The sequence below is a fragment of the Neofelis nebulosa genome, chromosome 3, assembly GCF_028018385.1.
Source record: "Neofelis nebulosa isolate mNeoNeb1 chromosome 3, mNeoNeb1.pri, whole genome shotgun sequence".
NCBI lineage: Eukaryota > Metazoa > Chordata > Mammalia > Carnivora > Felidae > Neofelis > Neofelis nebulosa.
Window position 1 is genome coordinate 123,242,467 of NC_080784.1, and position 12,872 is coordinate 123,255,338.

Below are 12,872 nucleotides of genomic sequence, written 5' to 3' on the forward strand. Positions count from 1 at the left end.
ACATAAATTTTGCACAGCCCTGCTTCTTCAGTGTGCTATCCTTCCATTCAAGGTCTAAGAGACCCCAGGCTAGCTGCAAAGGAGGCCGGGAAATCAAATATCTGGCATATCTTTTGGCTTCTGTGGTGTGTGTGTGTGGGGGGGGGGGGGTGGCCTTAGCCACAGAAAAGGGATTAAAGGGGCGCCTGGGTGGCGCAGTCGGTTAAGCGTCCGACTTCAGCCAGGTCACGATCTCGCGGTTCGTGAGTTCGAGCCCCGCGTCAGGCTCTGGGCTGATGGCTCGGAGCCTGGAGCCTATTTCCGATTCTGTGTCTCCCTCTCTCTGCCCCTCCCCCGTTCATGCTCTGTCTCTCTCTGTCCCAAAAATAAATAAAAACCATTGGAAAAAAAAAAAAGAAAGAAAGAAAAGGGATTAAAGAGCTGAAGAAAAAAGAAAAGCCATATCTTTAAAGATATTCATTTTATAGAAGTAAATTGGAATGCTATCAAGTAACTTGTTAATTAAATATGATATGGCCATATACTCACAGGATGGGATTCCTACGTCATTTTTTTTTGTTTGTTTTTTTCAGAACTTTATTTTTTAATATGAAATTTATTGTCAAATTGGTTTCCATACAACACCCAGTGCTCATCGCAACAGGTGCCCTCCTCAATGCCCATCACCTACTTTCCCCTCCCTCCCACCCGCCATCAACCCTCAGTTTGTTCTCAGTTTTTAAGAGTCTCTTATGCTTTGGCTCTCTCCCACTCTAACCTCTTTTTTTTTCCTTCCCCTCCCCCACAGTCTTCTGTTAAGTTTCTCAGGATCCACATAAGAGTGAAAACATATGGTATCTGTCTTTCTCTGTATGGCTTATTTCACTTAGCATAACTCTCTCCAGTTCCAACCACATTGCTACAAAAGGCTATATTTCATTCTTTCTCATTGCCTAGTATTCCATTGTGTATATAAACCACAATTTCTTTATCCATTCATCAGTTGATGGACATTTAGGCTCTTTCCATAATTTGGCTATTATTGAAAGTGCTGCTATAAACATAGGGGTACAAGTGCCCCTATGCATCAGCACTCCTGTATCCCTTGGGTAAATTCCTAGCAGTGCTATTGCTGGGTCATAAGGTAGATCCATTTTTAATTTTTTGAGGAATCTCCACACTGTTTTCCAGAGTGGCTGCACCCCAGTTTGCATTCCCACCAACAGTGCAAGAGGGTTCCCATTACTCCACATCCTCACCAGCATCTATAGTCTCCTGATTTGTTCATTTTGGCCACTCTGACTGGCGTGAGGTGATATCTGAGTGTGGTTTTGATTTGTATTTCCCTGATGAGGAGCGACGTTGAGCATCTTTTCATGTGCCTGTTGGCCATCTGGATGTCTTCTTTAGAGAAGGGTCTATTCATGTCTTCTGCCCATTTCTTCACTGGATTATTTGTTTTTCGGGTGTGGAGTTTGGTGAGTTCTTTATAGATTTTGGATACTAGCCTTTTGTCTGATATGTCATTTGCAAATATCTTTTCCCATTTCGTTGGTTGCTTTTTAGTTTTGTTGATTGTTTCCTTTGCAGTGCAGAAGCTTTTTATCTTCATGAGGTCCCAATAGTTCATTTTTGCTTTTAATTTCCTTGTCTTTGGAGATGTGTCAAGTAAGAAATTGCTGTGGCTGAGGTCAGAGAGGTTTTTTCCCTCTTTCTCCTCTAGGGTTTTGATGGTTTCCTGTCTCACATTCAGGTCCTTCATCCATTTTGAGTTTATTTTTGTGAATGGTGTAAGAAAGTGGTCTAGTTTCATTCTTCTGCATGTTGCTGTCCAGTCTTCCCAGCACCATTTGTTAAAGAGACTGTCTTTTTTCCATTGGATATTCTTTCCTGCTTTGTCAAAGATTAGTTGGCCATACTTTTGTGGGTCCAATTCTGGAGTCTCTATTCCATTGGTCTGTGTGTCTGTTTTTGTGCCAATACCATGCTGTCTTGATGATTACCCTATATCATCATTTAAAATTTATTTTTCATAAACAATTTAATGATTTGGGAAATTCTTATCTGTGTTTCCTATTATTATATCCTTATTTACTTTACAATTACAAAGAAAAAAGATTAGAAGGATACACACCAAAATGTTATCTGCATTTATCTCTGATTTATGCAATTATAGGTAATTTTTTCTTTCTTTTTTTATATTTTTCTACATTTTCCAAATATTCCAGTAAGTGTGTGTTTTCTAAATTCGAGGTCATTTAAACCTGCCAACAGAGAATGGATTGTAACACACAGCTTTTAAAAAAAAAGAAGAATCAGGTAAACATAAGCATAATCCATCCTGTCAGAATTTCTTTATAAAATGGTAGCTTAAATAAATTAATACATAACAAAATTTTTATGTTTCTTTCATTGCATGTATACTGTAAATGATGGTTCTGATTGATCATTCCTGATAAACTCACATCTAATCAATTGTTCTCATGGGTAAGGGCTTATTAGGGCCCAGTTTTTTAAACTGAGAGTTGTTGACTATTCAAAGATTACAAGTGTTTTTGTCTTTTCCTGGGCAGCCATCTCAGGCTTAAGGTAAAAGCTGAGATTTTCAAGGTCTGGTTGGGAGTTACTCCGTTCCTACTTCCAGTAAAACTTATCATATAGTAAGAAGTATCATTTGAACATTTTGTGTTAGATGCTGTACGAGACCATATTATGTATGTTACTTGTTACTTCTCAATCCAAAAAATAATTCCTCCCTTTTGCTAACGGGTAAACCTTGAAAAGATATTTAACTTGTTCAAGGTCTCACAGCCATTAAGTTGTAGAACCCAAATGCAAACCCATGTCAGTTTGGGGTTCAGCAGGGACAGGACAGCAACAGCCATTAAACACTAGAAAGTCCAGTTAGACCAAGGTTCAAATATAAAGGGGACCAATGACAAACCCCAGGTTCTACAGTCAGGGAACACAGTGACTGCAGAGCCTGGAGTTCAATATTGGATGAAGACAGAAGCGTCAAGGCAGGTCAGCAACAAGCCACAAGACTTCCATGGCCATACATGGACACCCTGGAGGTTTGCCACGGTGTGTGGGCTGGTCCAGAGGTGGTGTGGGGCACATGGGAGGTCAGGCTGGCTGAGAGCCAGACACAGGGCAGCGAGTAGATCCCAGTTCTCCCAAAGTAGGTATTTTTTATAGTCCACTTCCAGTCCGTGAAAGGATTTGAACTGGTATTGAAGACCCAGGGACATAGGCAGAACTATGGGAAGGAAGATGTACACATCCTGGAACCTGGGTCTAAATCCACGCTTTATCACTGATCAACTGTGCGGCCTTGGGTGGTTTTCTTGTGAATAGTCTCCTTGTCAGTAAATGTAACACTAACACCTCATAGAGTTATCATGAGGATTTAATGACTTAAAATAGAAAGAGAGAGAGAGAGAGAACTTGGAACTGTGCACAGCACAAATTTAGCAGTCTTTACTACTTGTTTTTAAGCGTGTCCTTGCAGTCTGATATGGGCCACACATACAGAGGGAATTCGTGAGAGAGTCTAAAGTTCATAGAGTCACCAAGGGGCTAAATTCCCTCCAAGTTCCCTCACCACCAGGTGCAAACACAACAGACTATTTTAGGATCCCACTCACCAAGTACCACGCCAGCCATACTCTCAAGGGTCCAAGGACTTGGCAGGAAGAAGCCCACAGGTGGCAGACCTTTAGAGCTCTGTACTGAGTAGACCACAGATTGGCAGATTCTCCAAGCAACAGACCAGTTGTCTTGACCTTGATTTAAGGCAAGATTGTAGAATGCATTATTAAAGTAACTGTTATCATTCAGATGGGGAAAAAGGGTGCACTATAGGACTAGCCTACATTCATTACTGTTCAGTCGTAACACATTAACAATGTATTTCCACGACTGACTCCCCAGACCCTAAATTTAAATAAATAAATATGATAACTGACTTCAAATATTTGACACACTGTTCGCGTGTGTGCATTTGTGTGTGCGCAAAAATTACATTTGTTTGACACGACCCTAAGATCCAAGGAATTAAAGCTACTGGAAAACGGACCTTGTTTCAATAACAACAAAAAACTTTCTAGCAGTGTAAACCGGAAACAGCAAACTGCCCACCAACAGGTCAAATTTAACGCTTGTGCAATCTTTTGTTTGGTTCGCATATAGGCATACTATGTGCTGCTGTGTATGCTGTATTTTCACAATTTGTGAAGTTGTGCAAAATAGCCCCGAAACTTTCACATTAAAATCCAGGTTTCCGTCTTTCCGAGAAATCCCACAACATGCTGCAAGGGCTGCATTCCCTTAGAGTAATAATAACACACCGTTGCTGCAAGGAAGCTTCTTCCTGCAGATGAGTATATGCATCACAGTGGGCCACTGTCCCCACCTGACCCGTCACTAGTTTCACCTGACCCTATCACCTGCCTGGAGGGCATTTCAGTTACGATCTTAAATGTTCTTAATAAATGCAGAAAGAGGTCCCATTTCTCTGATTCTCTGATATCCTGAGTCTAAAAGTCACTCAACAATCTCCATGCTTTGTTGTTCTTAGCTATTTATGAGGTTAACAGGCCCTGTGTGTCCTTTTCAATAAGAATCTAACACCATTCTTTGCTTTAAACATACGTCTTACTTGGTAGCTCTTTGGCCAGCAGCTGCAAGGCTGTTCTTTCTCAAATTTCAAAGCAACTAAAGAAAAGGGACAGGAAATTCAAGTACTTCACAGAACTTTTGGATGCTCTCCTGTGACTGATAAATGCATGCTGAAGGGTAAATTGCTACAACTGTCTATTTTTATGTGACCTGTGTCACATTACTTCAGTACGGGCTCTGAGTAAATATATTGAGTTTTCTGATATTCAAACTACATCAAGACATGCTCCTTGTACTTTGCAAATTTTATTGATTTATATTCCTGAGAAGATAAAAATCATGAAAAGAACAGAGTTCAGTTAATGCATTAAGGCAGTCTGCTATTATCACAAATGAGAAAAAAATAGAATCCGGGTAGCACTGCTCAAAATAAAATGTTGATTTTAAAAATAATGATAATAACCAAAAAAAAAAAAAAAAGCAATCTTAATAGTGTTTCTGGACATTACATAAAGAAAATAAAGCTGGTTTTGCAAAAGCTAAAACGGTTGGCTAGCACTTGGTTATAGTAACATGTGGGCAGTTATGTTTCTAAATATAATATAAATTAATCCTCTTGGTCATTAGGTATCACGCAGTCTTACTGTCCTCAAAACTCAGAAATGAGAAAATCCTCAGGGAAATTCTCAGCAGAAATGTTAGTGTGTCTGATAACATTAAATAAAACACTCATTTCTGTGATTAATATACAATAAGAATGTATATAATAAAATATGCCTTAATGGAAAGCAAGTACCTAATGTTTTTAAAAATGAAAAACTTCTAAAATGTTTTCTTGCTTAAAAATGTCCAGAAGCATCTAACACCAAAGGTAACGTATTTTTGTTTCTATTATTTAAAAAATAAACTTGAATACTACTGAAAACCTTTAGAAAATGGAATATTTGGGGAGATTTATAGGATTTCCTGATTAGGAAAAAGAATACTTAAAGACCTCTGACTACCTGTTCCTGAAATATTTCCAACTCCATTTTTTTAAATTTCTCTTTATTTTGTTTATTGATTTATTTTTGAGAGAGACACAGAGAGCATACATGAGCAGGGGAGGGGCAGAGAGAGAGGAAGAGAGAGAATCCCAAACTGGCTCCACACTACTGTCAGTGCAGAGCCTGACACAAGGCTTGATCTCACAAACTGTGAGATCATCACCTGAGCTGAAATCAAGAGTTGGACATTTAATTGACTGAGCCACTCAGGTGCCCCCCAACTCCATTTCTTTTTTTTTTTTTAATGTTTATTTACTTTTGAGAGAGAGAAAGAGAGAGACAGAGCATGAGTGGGGGAGGGGTAGTGAAAGAGGGAGACACAGAATCCAAAGCAGGCTCCAGGCTCTGAGCTGTCAGCACAGAGCCGGAAGCAGGGCTCAAACCCATGACTCTAAGATCATTACCTGAGCCAAAGTCAGATGCTTATAACCGTCTGAGCCTCCCATGTGCCCCATCCAACTCCATTTCAAATGAATAAATTCTGCAAAAATATTTGATCCAACTATCTTTGATTCAAAGGCATTGCTGACATGGTTAGTCCTCTGTGAGTTTAAACTATTTTAAGTAAAATTGAGGGGCGCCTGGGTGGCTCAGTTGGTTGAGCGTCTGACTTCGGCTCAGGTCATGATCTCACACTCTGTGAGTTTGAGCCCCACGTCAGGCTCTATGCTGTCAGCTCAGAGCCTGGAGCCTGCTTCGGATTCTATGCCTCCCTCTCTCTCTGCCCCTCCCCTGCTCATGCTCTGTCTCTCTCTCTCTCTCTCTCTGTGTCAAAAATAAATAAACATTAAAAAAATTCTTTTTAACTATTTTAAGGAAAATTGAGCAAACTTAAAAATGACAACAACCTGGACCGTTGTCTCCACTTTCTCCTCTATAGATGTGTGTGAGGTCTGTCATATGGGCTCATGAAGTCAGAACTGTCTGTTGGGTGACAGGGTAGGGCCTAGGGAGCAAAAGGTAGAGTCTTGCATATGGACAACTGAGTTAAAATTTACCAGGACAAAAATGAATAAACGTGTTGCAGGCAGAAGTGACAGTTTGTGGAGAATTATGATGAACACTGGGTATTTGGAGAAAATCAGAGTTTTTTGTGCCTAGAAGGTAGGTTATAACTGAATAATACGGTGCTAAGAAAAGCATATCTTTGAAACCCTACAGGTCTCAGTTTAAATCCTGATTCAGGTATTAATAAAATCTTCTTTTAGGTTAAAACCAAAAATTCCTCATGGCAGTAGGGGACTGATCTGACTTAACAAAAATTTGCCGGAAAAAATACTTGGTAATCATGTCTGTTCTGTGCTCTGCATTCTGAGGGAAACATTGGCAACCCCTAGAGATTAAGAGAAAGGTTGTTTAATTTGAAGAAAGGACTATCTTTGAATATTTGAAGGACTTCCATACAAAAAATAAGAACAATTATGTGATCTTTCTGAGCATGGTAGATTTTATGAAAGGACATCTCCTTTGGACCAACAGAGCACCATGTAGCCACTGGATCTGCCTTAGAATGCTTTTCAAACACATGAGCCTTTTCTCTCTAGGAGGACAGGCTGGGGTACTGCCTACCATAGAGGCTGTGAATGGAATGCCTGTAGCAGGCACTGGACTCCCTTTGGCTTTTAAGATCCTCTCAAACTCTAAGAAATCCCTATCAAAATAGCACCAGTGTTCTTCACAGAGTTAGAAAAAATAATCCTAAAATTTGTGTGGAACCAGAAAAGATCCCAAATGGCCAAAGCAATCCTGAAAAAGAAAACCAAAACTGGAGGCATCACAGTCTCAAACTTCAAAATATTTTACAAAGCTGTAATCATCAAAACAGTTTGGTACTGGCACAAAAACAGACACTCAGATCATCAATGGATCAGAATCGAGGACCCAGAAATGGACCCACAAACATATGACCACCTGATCTTTAACAAAGCAGGAAAAAGTAGCCAATGGAGAAAAGACCATCGCTTCAGCAAATGGTGTTGGGAAAACTGGACAGCGACGTGCAGAAGAATGAACCTGGACAGCTTTCTTACACAATATACAAAATAAACTCAAAATAGATGAAAGACCTAAACATAATACAGGAAGCCATCAAAATCCTAAAGGAGAAGATAGGCAACATATAATCCAGTGAAGAAATGGGCAATAGACATGAACAGACTCTTTTGCAAAAAAGACATATACATGGCTAACAGACATATGAAAAAAATGCTCAACATCACACATCATCAGGGAAATACAAATCAAAACCACAATGAGATACCACTTCACACTTGTCAGAATGGCTTACGTTAATGATTCAGGCAACAACAGACATTGGCGAGGGTGCAGAGAAAGGGGAACTCTTTTGCACTGCTGGTGGGAATGCAAACTGGTACAGCCACTCTGGAAAATGGTATGGAGTTTCCTCAAAAAATTAAAAATAGAACTACCCTACAACCCAGCAATTACACTACTAGGTATTTATCCAAAGGATACAGAAGTGCTGATTCGAAGGAGCACATGCACCCCAATGTTTATAGCATCACTATTGACAATAGCCAAAGTAGGGAAAGAGCCCAAATGTCCATCAGCCGACGAATGGATAAAGAAGATGTGGTATAGATATACAATGGAATATTCCTCAGTAATCAAAAAGAATGAAATCTTGCCATTTGCAACAACGTGGATGGAACTAGAGTGTATTATACTAAGCAAAAAAGTCAGTCAGAGAAAGACAAGTATCATATGATTTCACTCATATGTGGAATTTAAGAAATAAAACAGATTGGAGCGCCTGGGTGGCTCAGTCGGTTGAGCGTCCGACTTCAGCTTAGGTCATGATGTCACGGTCCATGAGTTCAAGCCCCACAATGGGCTCCTTGCTGACAGCTCAGAGCCTGGAGCCTGCTTCAGATTCTGTGCCTCCCTCGCTCTCTGCCCCTCTTGCTGTTCATGCTTTGTTTCTCTCTGTCTCAAAAATAAACATGAAAGAAAGAAAGAAAGAAAGAAAGAAGACAAACATAGGGGAAGGGGAGCAAAAATAATATAAAAAAACAGAGAGGGAGACAAACCATAAGAGAATTTATATAGAATATATATATATATATATATATATATATATATATATATATATATGAAAATAAAGAAAGAAAGGAAGAAAGAAAGAAAAGAAAAGAAATACATAAGGCAAACAGAGTGCCTTACAGGAGCAAGTGCTGTTTTGGAGGTTTTGCCTTTGGCTGCTTCATTCAATCACCCAGCAGTCTTATGGGGTAGAAATTGCTACCTCCCTTCAGAGGGAACTGAGGTTTAACGCAGTTAAGCAACTTGCTAGTGGTCAAAGAGCCAAGAGAACTGGCTTTGAACTTGTGTTCTGATTCTGAGACCAGTGCTTTTTAGGTTATGCATATTCTCTCCTTCCCCTTAGCAGAAGCAAAATGGCATTCGGAACAAAAGCCCTGTTTTCAAAACGTTTAAGGAAATAGGTGGCTCCTTCCTGCGCTGTTTCTCTCTTTGGCTCAGGCCCCTGGAACCCGCCAGATGGGCAAGTATCTCGGTCTCCATACTGCCAGGAAGTGCCGTAGCCACCTAGGAGATCAGAAGCGGCATGGTAAACAGTACAGGGAAGCCCATCTGGGCACAGCCCTGAAGGCCAATGCTTTTGGAGGTGCTTCCCACGCAAAGGAAATTGTGCTGGAAAAAATAGGGGCTGAAGCCAAACAGCCAAATTCTGCCATCAGGAAGTGTGACAGGGTCCAGCTGATTGAGAATGGCCAAAAAATCACAGCCTTTGTGTCCAATGATAGTTGTTTGAATTTTACGGAGGAAAATGATGATGTTCCTGTTGGTGGATTTGGTCACAAAGGTCATGCGATCAGTGACATTCCTGGATTTGGCTCTAACATTGTCAAAACAGCCAGGGTCTCTCTTTTGACTTTATACAAGGGCAAGAAGGAAAGACCAAGATCATAAGTTTTGATGGTGAAAAATGACAATAATAAATTTTCAAATGCTAAAAAAATAAATTTGTTTTTGCTTTTTTTAAAGGTAAATAATATGTTTGTTAGCTCTTTTTTAAAAATATAATTTATTGGCAAATTGGCTAACATACAGTGTGTAAAGTGTGCTCTTGGTTTTTGCGGTAGATTCCCGTAGTTCATCACTCACACACAACACGCGGTGCTCATCCCAACAAGTGCCCTCCTCAATGCCCAGCCCCCATTTCCCCCTCTCCCCCCACCCCCTGCATCAACCCTCAGTTTGTTCTCTGTATTTAAGAGTCTCTTATGGTTTGCCTCCCTCCCAAATTAAATTTAAAAATAAAAAATACTCAAGGAAATAAAAGTGAGCCAGACATTAGGTGAAAAGCTATAAAGTTTTAGCACACAGTTTCCAGATTAAGAGATAAAACATCTCAGGAGTGGGAAACTGTTACAAGACCAAGGCAAAAACAGCCTGAAAAATGAATCCATGAGCCTTTTCCCAAAAAGGTCTCTCCACGTCACTTACCAAAGCACTTGGCACAGCATTGGCATACTAAAAGTGACATATGAGGCAAGATGGGCTGATTGAATGAACTCATGAATTAATGAATGAAATTATATAAACCCAAATCATGAGGACAATTACGAGAATAGCACATACAACAAAAGGTTTACCTGCACAGAACACTCCGTGCTTAAATGATCTCAATCACCCCTGCCAATTTATAGGAACTCCTGGTTAATAATAATTAGTTCATTTTTACTGAGCATTTCCTCTATGCCAGGTGCTGTGCTAAGTATTTCACGCGGATTTTCTCAGTTGTTGCCCACAAAAACCCTTTGACATCTTCCTGTGTAGCATGAAGATTGATAGCACAAGCTGAAGCCAGACTGGGTAGACCTGAATCCATACTTAATCAGTATGTCAGCTTGCACAAATTACTTAACCTGTCTGTGCTCAGTTTTCTAATCGGTAAAATGGGATAAAAACAGTTCCTATCTCATAGGATAAGGAGTTCTTAGATTAGCGCCTGGCATAGAGTATGTCCAAAAGTGTCACCTGTCACTATTCAGGTCGTGAGTCACACTGCCTGGACTCTAATCCCACCTTCACCTCTAGCTAACTATATGATGGTGAACAAGTAGTTTAATCTCTCAGAGACTCAGCTTTGTCATCTGTAAACAGAGATTCTAAATAATGCATCCTGAGGTTATTTCCTGATTACATGAGTTAACGTGCATGTATCCAGCATACAAAAACACTCAACAAATGCTATTATAATCCTCATTTTATAGTTCGGAAAACAGAACTTTTCATGTGCCACTTGAGTGTGGTCTGGGACTCAACTCCAGACAGCCTGACTCCAGCATCCTAATTCATTTAGGGTGGTCTCAAGGCAAATGCTGAAACTTTGAAGAAATTCTCCCTGGCTATATTTTCAATTATACCCTAATTATTCTGGATATACCACTGGGTGAGACCTATATGTGTTGGATTGCGAGTAGTCATTTCACTAATAATCCTTTAAAATGGAGATATTTAAGTCTTGAAGCAATATCAGAAAATGTTCCGGAATACTTCCATTTCTACAAGCAGTAACGCTTGGCACCAGTGAGCTCAGAGAATCTTAAATACGTCTCTCTCCTTCCTCACTCCTTGTGTCTAAATTCCAGCTACTTCAAATCCCTTTAATCCTCTCATTTCTGATTTTCTTTTGTCTTGCCCTTGAAAGACCACAAGTTTGTCCACTGCCAAGCAGGGGAAAAAGTATGGGTCTTGTAGTTGGAGGAACATTTGGTAAATTACCATAACAATGGACATTATTTTGTAAATATTGAAACGGTGTTCTTCATTTCCCCTTTAAGTGCTTTCAGCTTTTTTTCACCAATTTGAGCCTTGAGTTATTGTTCTAGGAGAGGAAAGAGCCTCAAACAAAGACACTATTGATCAGCTTTGAATCTCAGAGCTGACTTTCTTGACCTCTAGAAGGGAAAGAGTGGACTTGAAAAGCAGACTGTCAGGAAAGATGTCTAAATCACAAAGCACCACTTGAAGCATATGGAGAGGTGGGGCAGGTGTCCCTGATCACAAAATCCAGGGAAATGACGTAAAGGACGTAGAAAGCCCATCCTTCTACCCTGGGTGAGGAAAAGCAAGCAAAAGTAGGTGAGACGTGTGTGTCCTGCTCTCCTATCTCAGAAGCAAAGCTCCAGACAGGGGAAGCATATTTGATTTAAGAGAATGCCTAAATCACAAAGACTTGAGCCCTACTTCACAGGAGGGAAGGAATGGCTTCAGAGTAAAAGTTGTAGCACAGTGAGATCATGCAATAAAAGGATCTTAGCTGAGTTGTCCTTAGATGTTCCCACCTGATGACAAAGTAGCGCACAAAAGTCAGCTCCTTTGGGTCCCTTGGGAATCAGCATGGCCACGGCCAAGTGTTCCAGGACTGAATGGATGTCACGGAGAGCTTATGGCCAATAACGAAAGAGCTACTTAGCCCTCATGCTGATTTGTAGAGTAGGCAGCAACCTCAATCTCTAAGGATAACAGGGCGAGAGTGGTCATAGATAAACAACAGGGACTGGAAGTCAGTATATAGCCTTGGAAATAAATCTTAAAGACTGTCTCTTTCCCTTCACCACAGGATACCCCTCTCCAATAGTCCCAGACACCATGTGGGAGAAAAGCAGGTTGAAAAGAAGGAAACCAAAATACCAAAATTTAGACCAAAAAAAATTCCAGATTGCGTAAAGACTTAAACTAATGGATTAAACTAAAATTATTGGAATAGAATAAATTGTTCCACTTTCCTACTCAGTATAGATTAGGTACTTACAAGAAAGATTAAATAAGTCAGAGAGAACATAAACTTCATTTTCTTTTGACATCTGTGTACAGGGTATATGTCGATTTGTGATCCGCCTTATACTAATAGATTTTCTTTTTGAACAGTAGCCGATAGTTTCCAGAAATTTTATTAGCACAAAAGTCAACCATACAGAAAGGAATTAATTTATATACCATCTAACATGAATTCTGAGAACACTGAGACTCAGAAGTAATAATAACATACATTAAATGTTAACTATCTGCCAGTCACTGCATTGTATTATCTTCATTATACCTCTAATAATAGTAGGTACTAATAATAGTCCCTTTTTATAGATAAAGAAACCAATGCTTTTGAGGTTAAGTAACTTCGCCAAGGTCATTAGGTACACAATCAGAATATAAGGCCCCTTGACTCCAGAGCTCTTAACT

General features: G+C 39.8%; 1 protein-coding gene across 1 annotated transcript; it reads left to right on the top strand.

Annotated features, from left to right (window-relative positions):
* Positions 1–9,164: 9,164 nt before the first annotated feature.
* On the top strand, positions 9,165–9,596 carry LOC131506161 (small ribosomal subunit protein uS12-like). Its single transcript, XM_058719711.1, has one exon. It carries the CDS (start codon positions 9,165–9,167, stop codon positions 9,594–9,596), a length of 432 nt encoding a protein of 143 aa, XP_058575694.1.
* Positions 9,597–12,872: the final 3,276 nt, after the last annotated feature.

Excerpts from the sequence above, each read along its gene's own strand:
- LOC131506161 (XM_058719711.1), top strand. The coding sequence starts at position 9,165 with ATGGGCAAGTATCTCGGTCTCCATACTGCCAGGAAGTGCCGTAGCCAC.